The sequence below is a fragment of the Cladosporium halotolerans genome (genome assembly GCF_011745625.1).
Source record: "Cladosporium halotolerans strain TM138-S3 chromosome Unknown Sca1, whole genome shotgun sequence".
NCBI classification, from domain to species: domain Eukaryota; kingdom Fungi; phylum Ascomycota; class Dothideomycetes; order Cladosporiales; family Cladosporiaceae; genus Cladosporium; species Cladosporium halotolerans.
This window is the reverse complement of record NW_027191452.1, coordinates 1,234,305-1,250,104: the sequence shown is the minus strand read 5'-3', so window position 1 is coordinate 1,250,104 and position 15,800 is coordinate 1,234,305. Positions and strand designations below refer to the sequence as shown.

The 15,800-nt window shown below is 54.8% G+C and overlaps 8 protein-coding genes across 8 annotated transcripts; 3 read left to right on the top strand and 5 right to left on the bottom strand.

Annotated features, from left to right (window-relative positions):
* Nucleotides 1–367: 367 nt before the first annotated feature.
* Nucleotides 368–2,831, bottom strand: WHR41_00461 (uncharacterized protein). The gene is made up of 2 exons (XM_069369067.1): nucleotides 2,167–2,831; nucleotides 368–2,093 (listed from the first exon to the last, which is right to left on the bottom strand). The coding sequence occupies exons 1-2, from the start codon at nucleotides 2,750–2,752 to the stop codon at nucleotides 457–459; spliced, it is 2,223 nt and encodes a 740-aa protein (XP_069233935.1). The 5' UTR covers nucleotides 2,753–2,831; the 3' UTR covers nucleotides 368–456.
* A 488-nt stretch (nucleotides 2,832–3,319) lies between these two features.
* WHR41_00460 (uncharacterized protein) lies at nucleotides 3,320–4,822 on the top strand. The gene is made up of 2 exons (XM_069369066.1): nucleotides 3,320–3,795; nucleotides 3,850–4,822. Exons 1-2 carry the CDS (start codon nucleotides 3,631–3,633, stop codon nucleotides 4,399–4,401), a joined length of 717 nt encoding a protein of 238 aa, XP_069233934.1. The 5' UTR covers nucleotides 3,320–3,630; the 3' UTR covers nucleotides 4,402–4,822.
* Nucleotides 4,823–5,209: 387 nt separating this feature from the next.
* On the bottom strand, nucleotides 5,210–7,723 carry WHR41_00459 (uncharacterized protein; the record flags this gene model as incomplete). The annotated part of the gene is made up of 1 exon (XM_069369065.1): nucleotides 5,210–7,723. The coding sequence occupies one exon, from the start codon at nucleotides 7,721–7,723 to the stop codon at nucleotides 5,210–5,212; it is 2,514 nt and encodes an 837-aa protein (XP_069234254.1).
* A 394-nt stretch (nucleotides 7,724–8,117) lies between these two features.
* WHR41_00458 (uncharacterized protein) lies at nucleotides 8,118–9,287 on the bottom strand (the record flags this gene model as incomplete). The annotated part of the gene is made up of 1 exon (XM_069369064.1): nucleotides 8,118–9,287. The coding sequence occupies one exon, from the start codon at nucleotides 9,285–9,287 to the stop codon at nucleotides 8,118–8,120; it is 1,170 nt and encodes a 389-aa protein (XP_069234255.1).
* A 209-nt stretch (nucleotides 9,288–9,496) lies between these two features.
* On the top strand, nucleotides 9,497–10,785 carry WHR41_00457 (uncharacterized protein). The gene is made up of 3 exons (XM_069369063.1): nucleotides 9,497–9,596; nucleotides 9,653–9,903; nucleotides 9,957–10,785. The coding sequence occupies exons 1-3, from the start codon at nucleotides 9,546–9,548 to the stop codon at nucleotides 10,639–10,641; spliced, it is 987 nt and encodes a 328-aa protein (XP_069234142.1). The 5' UTR covers nucleotides 9,497–9,545; the 3' UTR covers nucleotides 10,642–10,785.
* Nucleotides 10,786–10,929: 144 nt separating this feature from the next.
* On the bottom strand, nucleotides 10,930–13,191 carry WHR41_00456 (uncharacterized protein; the record flags this gene model as incomplete). Its single annotated transcript, XM_069369062.1, has 1 exon — nucleotides 10,930–13,191. One exon carries the CDS (start codon nucleotides 13,189–13,191, stop codon nucleotides 10,930–10,932), a length of 2,262 nt encoding a protein of 753 aa, XP_069234224.1.
* A 413-nt stretch (nucleotides 13,192–13,604) lies between these two features.
* WHR41_00455 (uncharacterized protein) lies at nucleotides 13,605–14,681 on the top strand (the record flags this gene model as incomplete). Its single annotated transcript, XM_069369061.1, has 1 exon — nucleotides 13,605–14,681. The coding sequence occupies one exon, from the start codon at nucleotides 13,605–13,607 to the stop codon at nucleotides 14,679–14,681; it is 1,077 nt and encodes a 358-aa protein (XP_069234222.1).
* A 21-nt stretch (nucleotides 14,682–14,702) lies between these two features.
* WHR41_00454 (uncharacterized protein) lies at nucleotides 14,703–15,599 on the bottom strand (the record flags this gene model as incomplete). The annotated part of the gene is made up of 1 exon (XM_069369060.1): nucleotides 14,703–15,599. The coding sequence occupies one exon, from the start codon at nucleotides 15,597–15,599 to the stop codon at nucleotides 14,703–14,705; it is 897 nt and encodes a 298-aa protein (XP_069234223.1).
* Between the last annotated feature and the right edge of the window lie 201 nt (nucleotides 15,600–15,800).

Sequence of the window (15,800 nt, the reverse complement as noted above, 5' to 3'; positions counted from 1 at the left end):
CAATGCTCCGTCGGCGACCGGGATCGAGGTACCGTTCAACAGACCCCGAGCCGACAGTGACGCTTCTTCGGCTTCTACGAACTCGTATCTAAAGTTAAGCGCCGATTGAATGGAAAGAGCCAGCATCGCAGCGGATCGGGTCTGAGTAGCCGATGCGTTCGCATGGAAGGTTGGCCAGGGAGATGTGTGATGCGGGAGGAAAGCAGACAAACGTGCAAAGGCCTTGATATGGACTGTTGCTGTGATGGGCTTGGATGTGTTGGGAGTTGAAGCTTGTACGATCTCGCACGATGGGATTTGAAGGATGATATTACCCACGAAGAAACGACAGATAAATGGCATGATTCACGCGGACCGAGTTCAAAGATTTCTAAGATCGTAACATTCATTCATTCTTGGTATCACAAGCGAAATACATCTACGCGACAAAGCACTCGCAGCGAGCAAACGCATTATCTAGTAAGCAACCTGGATAGACAGCCCGTCGAGCTCGCGCTGCCAGTTCTTGTGCTGCGAGATTTCGTAGGTGTAGTTGTCGAGGAAGTCCTTCGCGCCCTTGACCATCTGCAGGCCCTCCTTGAAGCTCTCGGGCTGCACCTTGCCGACCGTGACGACGCCGTAGCTGTTGACAACGTCGGCCGAGGTCGAGAAGTCCATGCCGGGGATCTCGCAGGCGTACTTGACGAGGTCGACGGCCTCGCCGGTGGCGCCGATGGCCTTGAGGTGGCCGTACGCCTCGCGAACCCACTGGACGGCGCGGCCCATCTTGCGCAGCGTCTCGATCGACTGCTGGCCGCCAGGGATAAAGACGGAGTCGAACATGGTGCTGCGCATGCCCTCGAGGTGGTGGTCGGGCTTGACGCCCTTGGCACCGCTGTTCTTGTCCTCTCCGGCGGCGTAGATGGCCGTGCGGCGGGGGCCAATGGTGTACGGGAGTGCCTTTGCACCCTTGAGAGCTCCGAGAATGGCGTTGTAGGCAACGGGGTCGTAGCCGTCGGCGATGATGATGGCGACACGGCGGGACTCGATGGTAGGGTTCTCGGGCATGAAGTCGGCCTGGCTGAGACCCTTGGCCTTCTTGCCGTGGTTGGGACGGCCTTCCTTCTGAGGGATCTCGTCAGCGCCGACAAGCTCAGCCACCTGCTGCGCGAGGCCGAGATCGATGTCTGTGAGGCGCTCAGACATCTTGTTGTAGACCCAGGGGTCGTCGCAGTGGTCAAGCTCGAAAGCGAGAGAGGCAGCCAAGTGGGCCTTCTCATGCGGCGCCAGGGAGTTGTAGAAGAGCTGCGCCTGGTTGTAGTGCTCTCTGAACTTCTTGGAACGCAGACGGGTCTTCATGCCTTCGACCTTGGTGGGGATGTCCTCGTAGGCACCCTCTTCGACCTTAGCAGGCGGAGTCGCCTCGAAGCGGTTGGGCCAGTAGTTGACTTGACCCTTTGTAATTCTGTGACGCATGGCACCGTCACGGTTCTGGTTCATGACCGGGCAGACGGGTCTATTGATGGGCAGCTCCTGCCAGTTGGTTCCAAGACGGCTCAGCTGCGTGTCGGAGTAGGAGAAGTTGCGGCCTTGCAGCAGAGGGTCGTCGGAGAAGCCAATGCCAGGAACGATGTGGCCGGTACAGAAAGCCACTTGCTCAGTCTCGGTGAAGTACTCGTCGACGTTCCTGTTCAGCTCGAGCTCACCAACGTACTCGATAGGAATGAGCTCCTCGGGCCAAACCTTGGTGGCATCCAGAGGGTCGAATTCGAACTTGTCCTGGTCGCCCTCAGGGATGACTTGGACACCGAAGTCCCACTTGGGGAACAGGCCGTTGTCAATGGCCTCGTACAGATCCTTACGGTGGAAGTCGGGGTCCTGGCCAGCAAGCTTCAGGGCCTCGTCCCAGACAAAGCTGTGAACGCCAAGCTGAGGCTTGAAATGGAACTTGACAAGGAAGCGCTCCTTGTTGGCATTGTACAGCGTATAAGTGTTCACACCGAATCCCTGCATCATGCGGTATGATCGCGGGATGCCGCGGTCGGAGTTCGTCCACATGAACATGTGCGTAGCCTCGGTGTGTAGGTACTGGAAGTCCCAAAAGTTGTTGTGTGCTATTGACATTGTCAGTATGTTGAAAGGCTCGACTTTCCACGTGAATTGTGGTTGCGAAAGTATAATACTGACCTGTCTGCGCCTGGGGCACCTCGTTGTGCGGCTCAGGCTTGCCTGCGTGGATGACATCAGGGAACTTGATGGCATCCTGAATGAAGAACACAGGAATGTTGTTGCCAACAATATCCCAGTTGCCCTCCTCCGTGTAGAACTTCAGGGCGAAACCGCGGGTGTCACGAACGGTGTCGGCACTGCCACGGCTACCAAGTACAGTCGAGAATCGCTCGAAGACCGGGGTGGAACGAGATGTGTCCGTGAGAACCTTCGCGCATGTGTACTTCTCCAAGCTCTTGTGCATCTTGAAGTTACCGAATGCACCCGCGCCACGGGCGTGGACGACACGCTCTGGGATACGTTCGTGGTCGAAGCGATGGATCTTCTCACGACCCATGTGATCTTCCAGCAGCTGCGGGCCGGTATGATCTTCCGTAGCGACCTTGAGCCAGTCATCCGTGTTGGCCTGCTTCACGCCAAAGTCGGTAGTGATCCTGTTCTCGGGTGCATGGTAATCGACAGTGTTCTTCTGAAGGTCGGCAGCCTTCTTGTCGCCGGAGGCGCCATTGAGGCCAAGCTTCTCCAGACCGTTTGACAAAGACATGTTGGTAGAGTATGCAAGAGAGATGGGAAAGCGTAAGAAGACGTGAGAGTCCCACCTACATAGTATATATGTGAACCTACCGCGTTAGCGTCAGAGCGCGGTCAGTGGTGACCGCCACCAGCGATGACAAGGTGGAGTGCTCTACGATGCAGTGCCGACACGGGCAACAGCCAATTGCATGAGAGCCGATGACTTCTGCCATCGACAAAGCTTGCCAGAAGCACCACTCGACATGGGCTTGTTTCGCGTGGCAAGCCGGCATAGCTCGTGCATTCGAGCGCAAAACCACCGTTTGCGGGGCCTTGCAGCACGACCCAGAAATGAAATCTTCCGATCGAGTACCAAGCAGCCAATGATGGCGATCGTATTTGGCGGCGTGGTGCAGGAGGAGTGGCGGACATCGCGGAGCGGTTGACAATTCACGTCACACTTCGTCATGAGCGTGACGCGGGTAAGCTGGATCAGGCAACGCAGCGACGAGATGTACGTGCCGTTGCCGGGGAGGGGTTGGCGGTAGTTGTGGTATCCTTCCCCTGGTGATTGATGAACTACATCCGTCGAGTCTCCGCGGACCACGCGGAAACGGTGGCCTCGGCACCCACGCAGCAGCTCTGGAAAGACAGCATGATGTTCGGAATCCAGCAGCTGTCTGACGAAGGGAGAAGACCTGCAAACAGCCTCAGGCTTTGCGGGGCGAGAGGCGAGAGCCGCACCTTGTTTCAACAACCTCGCCACCCCGCCCCGCTAACACTCGCGCCTGAGGCAACTCCGAGCATCAGCGCATTGCGCCTGTTCTCGATGCCTGGGGTCTGGCTCTGCGTCACATAAGCTGGACACCATACCTCATTCGCACTTGCGATCCAAAGGGAATCGATTACATGGGCCTCAGAATGGATGACCTTCACGCCCCGACAGTAGCTGCTGGACCAAGTTCGCAACAAACCACAAATGGCACCCATGGAAAGCAATCACTGCAAGAGCTGATCGCTCGGAAAGACAACCTGGAAGCTGAGCTTTCGGCTCTGGGCTCGGTCCTCGACTCCGTGAGTCCTTCAAATCGGCGGGCATACGCAATCATGGGCTGACAACCCCTGTAGCATGGCGTAAACATGAACACCGGCCTGACGACCTTCGACGGCTTCCCGCGCGCCGATATTGACGTCGCCCAAATACGCACGACCAGGGCAAGGATCATTCGGCTCCGGAACGATCATAAGTCGCTCATGACGAAGGTGGAAAAGGCGGTTCACGAGCATTTTGCGGCGGGAAAAAGCGCGGAGTCGTTGCCAGCTGCGAATCCGACCCGAGTCGCATCGGTGGGTGTTGGAGTTCCGGGGCCAGCTTCAGCTGCTACTCAGTCCGCATCATCTGCAATTGAGCCTCCTTTCGCGAGGGTGAATACTGTGGTACAAGACAGCCCGGCGGATACGGCAGGCATGAAAGCAGGGGACAAGGTGACCAGGTTCGGCTATGTGGACTGGACGAACCACGAGCGGTTGAGCAGGGTCGCTCAGGTGGTACAACAGAACGAGAACCACACGATCATAGTGAAGGTTCTACGCGATTCGCAAACCGTTCAGCTGCAGCTGACACCCAGGCGGGACTGGGGTGGAAGAGGCATGCTCGGCTGTCACTTGGTACCCGTTTGAGAGGCATCGAGTCTCATTCCACCGATACAGTCATCGTCGTCGATGTAAGTTTGTGGTGGTAATTGTTGAATCCCGGCAAGCTGGATCCCGGCAAGGCCGCGTTTGAGAGAAGGAGGCCTTCCCAGGGCGATGGGCTTAGGACCATTGCGCGCTGCAAGGCCGCAAGTTTACGCCCATAGAATGAACGCGTCCGAGTGATCTGACCACAACCATGCGGTGACTTCTCGATCGCTTTCCCGGCGTTCCCAAACGCCGTCGGCCAGCTCGCGCACAGGGGAGGCAAAGACAGGCAACTACACGACCGAGCTCTTGTCACCATGCTTGGCCTCGCTTCCGACGAGACGTCCCCGGGCACGAGTCTCACGAAGCCTACGCAGACGTTTAGAATAGCTAGTACACTGTAAAGTATCAGATCACGAAAGCTGTGCCAATGTTTTCATCACCTCATTTTCTGCCTACGGACTTATTCACAGAGCCAATTAAGGGTAACCTCAGTCCTGAAGGTATGAACCGCCAGCCTTCCAAAGAAAAGAAAGTAAGAGCAACGCTCATTGTTTCTCGCCTTCTTCTGCCCTTTTCAGCAGTTTGGCGGCATTCGTGTCAACGGTCAGCTAATTTTCCAAAGCAAAGCAATCATTGTTCCTCGCCCTCTTCTGCCCCTTTCCAGCAGTTTGGCGGCATTCGTGTCAACGATCAGCTAATTTCCCAAAGCAAAGCAATCGTTGTTCCTCGCCTTCTTCTGCCCTTTACCAATTTGGTGTGATTCAGGTCAGCGGAAAGCTGATGTTCCGAAGCGCAGCAACGCTCATCATTCCTTGATTTCTGCCCTTTGCAGCAGTCTGGCGTCGTTGAGTTCAGCGAAGGAAGCCACTTTGAGCCTCTCTTCCTCCTCCGAGAGTTCCTCTTCGCCATTCAACGGCGCCATGTCAAATTTCCCGTAGACCCTGTCTCCTTGGTCGTCATACTCCTTTGGCGCCAAGTCCCTCAAAGCGAGCTTCATCGTCCAGACGTCGCCTTCCTTCTCCAGAAGCTGCACAGTCCGCCTCAGCATTTCGGGCTGCCAATTGGTTGCAGTAGAGAGTACGAGTTCCGTGAATGTCACGAAATCGCCGACTTGCGCGTCTTCGCTAGTCATGGCTTTGAGGCTGGAAAAGTCTTGCGGCAGAGCGGGGAAGTCGTCGACTGGTGCTGCCGCGGTTGCTTCATCAAGGAGCTGTTGCGCGGCGGGGTCCTCTTCGTCTCCGAAACCTTCCCAGTATCCGTGATCGTATGCGGTGCCGTCACCGTCCCAATCGAGCGCATCGCCGTAGCCGTCCTTGTTGTACGTGTCGTATGTCTCCGTGTACGCGCCTTCGACCGCGCCGTCATCGTCGTAATCGAGCGCATCGTCGTAGTCTTCATCGTCATACATGTCGTATGAAACCATGTACGCGCCCTCGTCCGCACCGTCATCGTCGTAATCGAGCGCATCGCCGTACCCTTCATTGTTGTTGTCGTATGTCTGCGCATTCGCACTCTCGATCGCACGTCTATTTCTTCTTCTGCGCTTGCGTGGAGCGTTTGTGTAGGCGCGCGTGTTCTGGTTTTCCTTTTTGGGGTACTGAGGGTCCCAGTGCTGATGGAATGGGAAAGGAGGCGTGGCGAGCTGAACGCCTTCGTCGCAGCACTCGATGGCAAGAAGTTCGATATGCTCATGCCAGTCAATGTCTTCGGCTTCTTCTTCTTCTTCTGGGACAGCCAATTCCTCGTCCTGGGAATCAGACTTGCGTTTCGGGGCTGCGGTACCCAGACGCGCAGCGAGTGTCCTCTGCACGGCTTCCCTCTGCTCCTGGGATTGAGGGGTACGCACACCTAGAGAGCCGTAGAGGAGACGCTCTGCGCCGGCCACGTTCACTCCACGGCGACCAGCCACAGGCCCTTGGCCGCGTTCGTTAGCGGCCATGCCTTCCATGTTCTGCTGGTGGAGACGACCCATCAAGGCTGCCTTGCGGGCTTCGAGTTTGTTGCTCTGTACTTCGGGGCCTTCGTCGAAATCCTCTTCCGGAATCCACTCGCCCCTACTGTTGAGCATGATGTCGTCAGACCGAGCTGATTGCTGTAGATTTTGCCCTGTTGCTTCAAAACCAGATTCTGTTTCGTTCTCTGGGCTGCCGTTTTCGTCGGCGTCGTCCAATGTCGCGGTGGAAGTAGGGTCAGAGTCACCGCGTTCGTGGTTTGGAAGAAGATACTCGGTCGAATATTGCGCCTCTTCCCATTCACGTAGAGTAGTGAAATCTGCGTCTTGTGCAAGAATGCCTTGGCCTTTGAGGTAAGCGAGTTTCTTGGATTCGCGTCGTCTTGCGTTTCGCTTTTGCGTCTTCATTTTGCCTGCGTGTGGGAGGGAGGGAAGAGGCGTGGCAACCGCTGATTGTTGACAATGCGACGCCGGAAGCGCGCTCCCCGCCTCACCTCCACCCACTGCATTGGCTGTCGCGCCTGTACTGAGGGCGGCGCTCGTTGGCCTTGGCATTGACACGTGACTTGAGTTGTGGCTGGACTCGTCACTAGAGGAGTCACTCGAACTGTCCGTACTTTCGCTTGAATCAGAGTCGCTTGAATCGGAGTCGCTTGAATCAGAGTCGCTTGAATCAGGGTCGCCTGAACAAGAGTCGCTTGAATCAGAGTCGCTGGGTTCAGAGTCGGCAGGATGCCAGGCAACACCGGCAAATCCATTCTCTGCATCGGACGATGTGTGGCAGTGGCACTTGCCATCATCGCCAAGCTCGAAACCTCCGTCTTCATCTTCCTGATGTTCATCGCGCTCAGGCGCCATGGTCATCTTGTGGCCTCCAGGAGGTATGCACTCAATGTGCACTTCAGCATCTCCGTTTGTGATGAACCTCACTTTCTTTTTCCCTCCGTCATCTTCATCTGCGGTGGCTCGCTTCCTCTTTCTCGGCGGAATCATGACCTCAGGCCTGACGGGCGCTTTCAAGAGTGGCTTCCCGAAAGCTATGCCGTCTGTGAGCTTCTTCCCATCGCTGCTGATCTGGCTTCTCCCTGTCAAAGTCCTCGACCTGACCTCCGCATATGTGAGCGGTCGCACGACTACCTCCTCGTCGTCTTTGCAAACATCGCTGACGTAGTGGTAATGGAGACACTCAAAATCAGCAACAGTGACAATATAGTCCTCAAGACCCCATCTGTCGCCTTCTAGCGGAAAGGCTTGGTTGACAGCTTCGATGAACTGGGCGATAGTTTTCTTTTGCGGTGGATCGGTGACCGGCCAGAGCGTGCTGACAGTGGGCAGCCCGTTGCGCTCAATGCGGAGACGGAGACGCATCTTGTACTACAAGTGACGCAAGACTCTCTCGTGTGGCAGCGGAGTGGTCATTGTTTTCTTGCTGTCGGGGCACAGTTGCGGTTGGTAATGTTTGGATCGCCGAAGCTCGAAGTTCATGTGAAAGCGCGCCAGCGATCGGCAAAAAATTGGGCGCGTGGCTTATCGATTAGATCTCAGACGTCGGGCCGAAGAATAACCGGCATCATCAATTAGCGACAGCACGACCACAACTCCGACCTTAGGGATGCACAATCCATCGTTGTAGGGAAGCCATAAGTCAGTTTAAGATGACGGTGAGATTGGCCGGAGAAATCATTACACTTTGAACCGCTAAATGGTACAGACAGCGCTCGCAATAAAGAGCACACAAATAGAGGCAGGCAATGCGCCCCTCTTATCTTCGCGACGGCCTTCCTCTTGCCGCGCTCTTTTGCTTAACTTCCTCATCGACCTTCGTGTCATCACTTTCGGTCAGCAGTGTGCCGTAAATGTTGATACTTCCACTTCCGGTCTCTGCGCCAGCCGTGGCTTCGAAATCCTTGACTTTGAAGACAATCTTGCCTTCGACCTTGTTGCCGTCTGCGTTCACATAATGTCCGGCTGCCTCACGGCGACCCTTCCTTGTCATCTCCCCATCCACCTCTGCAGCCTCGTCTTCCACCCACTGCCAATCCTTTGGTATCCGCGAACGCTCAATGCCGGCATTAAAGTAGTTGTAGCAAATCAAACCGAGAATACTTTCGTTCTGCAGGTTGACATAGCCCTCCAGCACAGTGCCTCGCTGCGGCTTGAAAAGTAGGAATTCCACAGTAAGCCAGACGTAGGTGACAGCATACTCGTCAACACTTCGACCGAGCACCGTTTTTGATCGCTTTTCCTTCTTTATCTGGACTCCACGCTTCTCCGGCGCCTCAGAAAGTCGCGGGTCGCTGTAAGACAGTACGATGCCCTTCATAGGAGGGTAGTATGTGAGAAGGAGAGGCGATATGTGCTCAGCGCAAAGTCCATCCAGTGGAAAGTCATGAGCAATTGGTGACAGGGCCAGATAGAACGATGTCGTCTGTTGCACAAAAGGCGGACTAGACTGTAATTGCTTGTTGTCGATAGCAGTGATGGTAGTTGCGGTCTCGGAAACGATGAGTTTGCTCTCCTCGGTGCCATTGCTTTCTGCGACATCGTTCTGACTGTCCTTCTGTCTCTTTCTCGATTTCTTCGACGTCTCGTCTTCCACATTCGCAGGCGGTTCCTGGCCGTTGTCGGAATTCTCTCCAGATGCTGCTGGCTTCGCATCTGCTTCGTCGGCCTGCGTTTCCGTGCCCTTTCTCTTCTTCTTTTTCTTTTCCTTGGCCGGTGTCGCTACTTCGACTGACTCTTCTGTGGGCTCCTTCTTGACAGCGGCATCACGATCCTTCTTCGATTTCTTCTGCTTTTTCGCCGGGGTAGACTCGGTTTCGGGCGCGGGCTTCGCGTCTTTGCTTTGAGCCAGCTCTTCTTCTCTTCTTCGTTTCTTCGACATCTTTTCCGCACTGTCTTTTGAGGCGGGCGACATGTTCTCAGTGGACATGTTCGCAAGCTGCTTGTCGCAAGCTCGTCGCAAAAAGTTGCCGAAGCCAAAAGCGAGAGCTGCAACTTGGAGAAGCCGGCGAAAAAGTCCACCCGACCACGACTTCTGACACGACGCACGACACCTGGTCCCTTGCATTGCCTCTGTTCATTGTAGCAGCAAGCGCACGTAAACAATTGACCAGCGGTTTAGCTTTCATCGGCCAAAGAACGTCGATGGAAGTTACGAATAGCTTTCCATAGAGACCGATTCAGGAAAATGTCGGCGAGCGGCCTGCTCTCGCTGGCGGGATGGTATTTCTTGCCTGGGGTATTGTCTCACACTTTAACATCATTCGAGACGACTAGACACTGACAAGCTCGCAGCTTGTAACAGGCTACGTGCAAACTGCGTTGTACGCAATATTGATTCGTGCTGGGGACCCCAAACCGGCACCTGGGTCGCCACGCTTCGTTCGCGACAGAAGACGGATCCACATCTGTGTGATTCTCTCTTATCTTCTGTACACCGTATATGAGGCAGACTATCAGCTGCAGGTAGCGGGCGATTTCTACCAAGACCTGGGGGTCGCTCATGATGTTTCAGAGAGGGCGGTCCAGAGTCGGTTTAGGCGATTGTAAGTGTAAAACGGCACCGTTCATCAGTCAATACCATCTGACCAGACCACAGGACCGTTCAATTTCACCCAGACAAAGCTTCCGGCCCAGATCGCTCGACCGTCGAATCGATTTATGTACGCTTGCTGCTGGCTAAAGACACTCTGATTGATCCTACCAAACGGTTCGCATACGACCGCTTTGGTCCCCAGATCCTGCAGTGGCAGCAAGCAAAGACGATTCGCGACTACATCATGACTGGAGTCCAGAACACGGGTGGCTACTATATCGGCACCGGCGCAGTATTGGTCCTTCTGAGTGTCTTTGGCCAGCTCCAAACCGGCAAGTTCTGGCGATATCTGGTGATGGCTTCCTTGTTCATGATCGAGCTTTATGTTATGACTCGGACGCAGTTTCCGACAACGCTTAGCAGGATGATCAACCCCATCCTGATCAATACCAGTCTTCGGCCGCCCTATCTCCCTTTCCAAATGCTGGAGTTACTTCGAAAAATTGCTGTCACTTTCTTCATCGCCATGGCGCAACTTGGACCCTTGTTGAAAGGCCCACAGCCAGCGGCATCAGATGGAACAGTGGTGTCTTCTCAGCAAATTGATCGTTTAGAAATGCTGTCTAGGGCCACCGATCAGGAAATCACGAGATTGATGGGGTTGGAGCTAGCGCCGTTTGCAAATGATGACCCTGCGATGAAGCCTCTCAGGGGAAGCATCAAAGAATGGCTCATCGGAACACCATGAGGAATAATCCAGACGTCAAGCGAGCACTGGATATTGTCTTTGAGCGCCGAAGGTTGGAAAGCCAGGATGGATGAGGTGCATCGTGTGTCGAATGCCTAGAATCGCATACACAATAGAATAATCATCAATGCCGTCCAACGATCATGCAACGCGCCACGAAAGGCTCGATTGCACGTAGCACTTTCCTTTTGGCTATGCTTCGTCATGCTCTGACAAGTTGAAGTTCAAGTTACCACAGACTATCTTGCTGTTCAAGCAACAGATTCGCTGCTTGCAATTTTGGAAGCTTCACTCGTCACTTGACAGTTCTATGGTATCGTCCAAGCCTGCCTTCCGCGCCACATCATGGATATCGGCGCTTTCATCTTCATCGACCTCCATCACTTCCAAGTCGTCCCTGCCTCCAGAAACTTGTGCCTCCCCATCGACATCGGTTCCGCTCCCACTCGTCCCGACCGGCACAGTCACAGCTGCTCCAACCATACCATAACTTCCCGCCGTCAGGCCCTCTCTCTCCTTCCTGGTCTCCGCTTCTCGTCTTTTGATAGCAGCGTGGTAATCAGCAAGACCGCTTTTCCCTCCACCAAGCGCTTTGAGCACTTTTCTCCATTCCGCCATCTGTTTGGGAGTCCTGGTCTCGTCTTTGACCCCCACGAAGCGATTATTCACCTCGTGAAGATCCAGTGCTTCGACGCGAGTGTCTGCCCAGAACCATGACTTGCCCGCATTTCTGTCGATGCGAGAGTCTTCGTTGACCGCATAATCGCGGGCTTCTAGGAGGCCGGACAAGCCGCGTCTAATATCGGATGCAGGGGGAGCCGGTTTTGGCATAGGCTTGATGGACGCTTCCGAAGACGCGTACGCGTGGAACCATGTGTCCATAGCAATGTTCTCATGCACGCGGCCAAGAACCCGAGTGAACGGTACCTCGAGGCGTGCCCTGGTTCTTTTTGGGTCGGCCATATGATACCACTGGCCATAACCCTCAACTCCCGGAGGCAAGAACCTAGAGCCCGGGAGAATAGGTACTTTCCCGAGCCCGTCGAAGCTTCTCTTGCGGTCAAGAGTTAAGGCTTTGCCGCTAACATGTAAGCATATTGTGTACGGATAGCTGTCATCCCAGTCATCGTTCCCGGCGTCGCCGATCTTCACAATTCGCAATTTGATTGAGGTTATGATCATGGCGTCTGTCGCTTCGCTGGGCTTCTGTTCATCTGGGTTGGGAAGAAGCCTCACGGTGTCGCCCGTCAGAATCAACTCGGAGCCGATGTAAGCGCCGTTGCAATATATCGTTGCTTCTGGCCCGGATAGTCCCTTGAGGTCACCTGTGAACCTGTCCCTACCAACGAGAGAGAAAGTGTTGCTCGTCGCTAAAGCATCCCTTACTGTTTCGTGCCATTCAGACTCAGGTAGATCGCTCAGGCAGTCACGCCAATAGACCAATGGTCTTATCCCATGGAGAGGGACATAGCGATGCTGCTTGGATATTTGCTTGTCTGAGCTTCCAGGTTTAGCCAGCGGTTCGAGTCTGAAGCCAGAGATCGCGACGTTGCTCTTTGAATCCGGCGTCGAGGCTAAGTCGTTTCCGCCAACTGGTTGTAAAGGCATCTGGGTGACCACACCCGCTTCCCATCTAGGCCTCGCGAGCATCTTCCCTGCCTTTGAGTCAAACTTACGCCAAGTGAGTTCTGCGCTATCCCATCCTAGCACCTCATTCGGACTGACATCGCGTGCAAATAAGACAACTTCGCCAGTACGCGGAACAAAGCGCGGAATGTTTCGCCAGTCATCGAGCGACGCTTCCAGAATGCCGTGGCCTACCTGCCAGTCTGGCGATGACGGCTCACTTACCTTCTGATCGACAACAGTCCCAGCTTCCGCATTGACCAGGCTGTCTAGCATGTCACGGAAGACGTCTGGCGTGCTTTCTTCATCAAATTGCTGCCTCGGCGATCGAGGCGGTGATGGAGATGGTAAGCGGCCGTGCGGCATAAGATCAAGACCGATTGGCCGGGCTTGTGAAATGGACGCTGAATGAGCAGGTTGTAGTCGATGTGGCGCAGAAGATGGTGGTGGGTTTGACGACGTCAATTGACTGGATCTTCGAGTGGGACTAACACTTCGAATGCCGTTACTAACACTCGTCCGGCGACTCTGGCCAGGACGCTTCGGTTGCGCGCTGCATAGCTTGCACTGGCAGCCGATGGGCCCGCCGTTGTCCATCAAATGCTTGAAGTGCGGATAGAACTCATTGATGGATCTGAAGGCGCCTCGCTGATGACCGTACACGAATCTGTCGATATGTGCGGAGCCAGTTCTGCCCTTCTCGAACCCAGCAAAACCGGATGGGAGTCTGTTGAGGCGCCATGTGGCGATTGACGGCGGCCCACCAAGATCCGCCTCGCTGCGGTCCTTTGCCCACCTCTCGTTTGCGACTTTGTCAAGAAAGTGCTCGTCGTTACGAGTGAGACCTTTGTCGGGAGTTGGCCATCTCGCCGAGTCGCCGTCGGATTGGCAATCAAAGATAGAGAGAACTCTGACTGGTGGCATTGCGATGACAATTGTCCCGTCGAGCGATCGCCAGAGCTATGCTACGCTATTGATCGACAACGTTGGTCGATCAAGTTGATGCGGCTCGTTGCCAGACTGTCGGAGTGAGTGCAGTGCGGTTGATTATGTCTCAAGTGATGTGGCGCATAACCAGCAGTTTGAGACTTCCCATTACCATTGCTGAGAGATAGTGCTGGCGCTGCTTCAATCATCAGTGGTGGGCGATACTCAGTTGGAGGTGCGGTGCGCACGGTCACCGTGCTGGCAGACGCGACCGAGAGCCTAGATGCCAAAAGTCGACGAAGCGCGTCCCTCGGTCAAAAATCGTCCGACCGCCGATCGTCGAAGAATTTCCGAGGGTTTTCATGTGAAGCAGCCTCGAACTTGCACGTCTACCAGACCCACCACGCAAAATGGCGGCCGCATCGCTCAAGGACGTCCTGTCCAGCTTTACAGCATCTGCTGCGGCTGCCACGAGCGGGTTGCCTGACTCCGCAAGCCTTTTACCGCCGGAGAATGGAATTACTCTATTGGATGCGAAGAATGAGATCTTCCTGGCCTACCTCCAGACTCTGGCTTTGCGTAATTTGAATGTTCTGCGAGGCATCAAAGATGGCGAAAACTCGGATGAGACCAGTGCGCTGAGCGAAACACTCACAAAAAAGCTGGTTGAGCACAGAGTCTACCTTGACCGTGGCGTTCGGCCTTTGGAGCAGCGCATCAAATACCAAGTGGACAAGGTCGTCAAGGCGGCCGAGGATGAGGACCGCGCAGCAAACCAAAAGTCTCAGCTTGCCACAAACGGTCGTGCGAAGGCTGAGGAAGATTCTAGCGACGACTCAGAGGACGGCTCTGACGACGAGAGCGCAGAGTCCGCGGGTGATGATATTGACGAGCTGTCCTACCGTCCGAACCCGGCTGCTTTCGCCGCTCCGCAAGCAGAGGAAGAGCAAGAGAAGGTTGGACGCTACTCGAGGAAGAATGAAGACGGTGTCTACCGCCCCCCGCGCATCTCAGCGACTGCTATGCCCACCACCGAACAGCGAGAGAAGCGCGCGGCCAGACCCGGACACAACTCTACCGTCGACGAGTACATTACCAACGAGCTCTCTGCAAACCCTGTGGCTCAGCCCAGTATCGGCAGCAATGTTGTCGCAGGTGGCCGCACTACGAAGAACGCAAAAGCGATGGCAAGAGAAGCGGAGAGGCGCAATTACGAAGAGACAAACCTCGTGCGTCTACCGAAGGAGAGCAAGAAAGAGCTGGCGAAGTACAAGCAGAAGGATCGTGCCAACTACGGTGGAGAGGAATGGAAGGGCCTTGGTGAGAGCTTGGACAGAATCGGAGACCTTACGAGGAAGAAGGGCAAGGACTCTGCGCTTGACAAGAGCCGCAAGCGCAGGGCCACGGAGGATGGGCCGCGCGGTGATGGCATTGGCGACGCATTCGATATCAAGAAGCGCCGCATGGACAAGAAGATGCGCAAGTAAACAACTAATTCCTGTAATCGACTATCGTTTCTTCTTCGAACTGTCCAGATTACGCTTCAATTCTCCCAATTTCGCTGCCTTGGTGAAGATCCAATCGATCAAGAATATCGGAAGCAGCAGAGTGGCCAGATACATAGTCCACGCGAGAAAACCGCGTCGTATAAACCGATTTGGCCGTGATTCCAAGAGGTCACCGACGACTGCTGACGCCCACCTTTCTCGCGAATGTTGGCCAGGTGGATTACTGTCTCCTCGCATCATCGTTTCAACATGGGAACGAATCTGATCATACGGCGAGGACGAAGGTAGACCGCTTTTCGCTGCTGGTGTATGTGTCCAGAAGCCTGTCTTCACATCCCCCGTGACCAGGCAAATGACTTTGACACCGAAAGGTGCAAACTCTAGCCTCATTGTGTCGTTCAGGCTCGCCACGGCCGCTTTGGTCGCGCAGTAGGTGCCAATATATGGCTGTCTGCCCGGCGGCAATGAAGCAATCGAGCACTGGTTCACGACCGTGCCCTGCGCCTCTTTCAACAGTGGGAAGAAAGCTTGTGTCACTGCGAGTAACCCAAAGACGTTGACCTCGAAGTTGTGCCGCACTGCTTCCATTCCGGCGTCCAGTAGCGGCATCATGAATCCATAGCCAGCATTGTTGACGAGATAGTGCAGGCGGCCGCCAGTGAGGTCGATGATGTTCTGTACAGCGGCAGATATAGACGAGGCAGATGTCACGTCAAGCTGCATTTTGGCAAGATTCGCAGAGTCCTCGAGATAGTCGAGATGGCCAAGCTCAAGACCAGTGGCAATGACATGGAAGCCAGGCCTTTTTAGAAGCTCAGTTGTCAGAGCGTCACCCAATCCGCCGGCCGAAACTCCTGTTATGAGGCACCATCGCACCTCTGAATCGTTGATGGCCATGTTGGTTTTGCTCAAGCGTTGATAGTACTTAGGAATCTTGACGCCTGGAGGTTTGCCGGTCCCGCAGGATTCACGATCACTCAGCTTGCATCTGCCATGAACACGTGAATCTTGGTGAGATCTCTGCCTTCCCTTTTCTCCCGCCTGATCTTTGGTCAAGGCCAGGACATTTACGACTTTGGAGGAAGGTATGCACGAGTC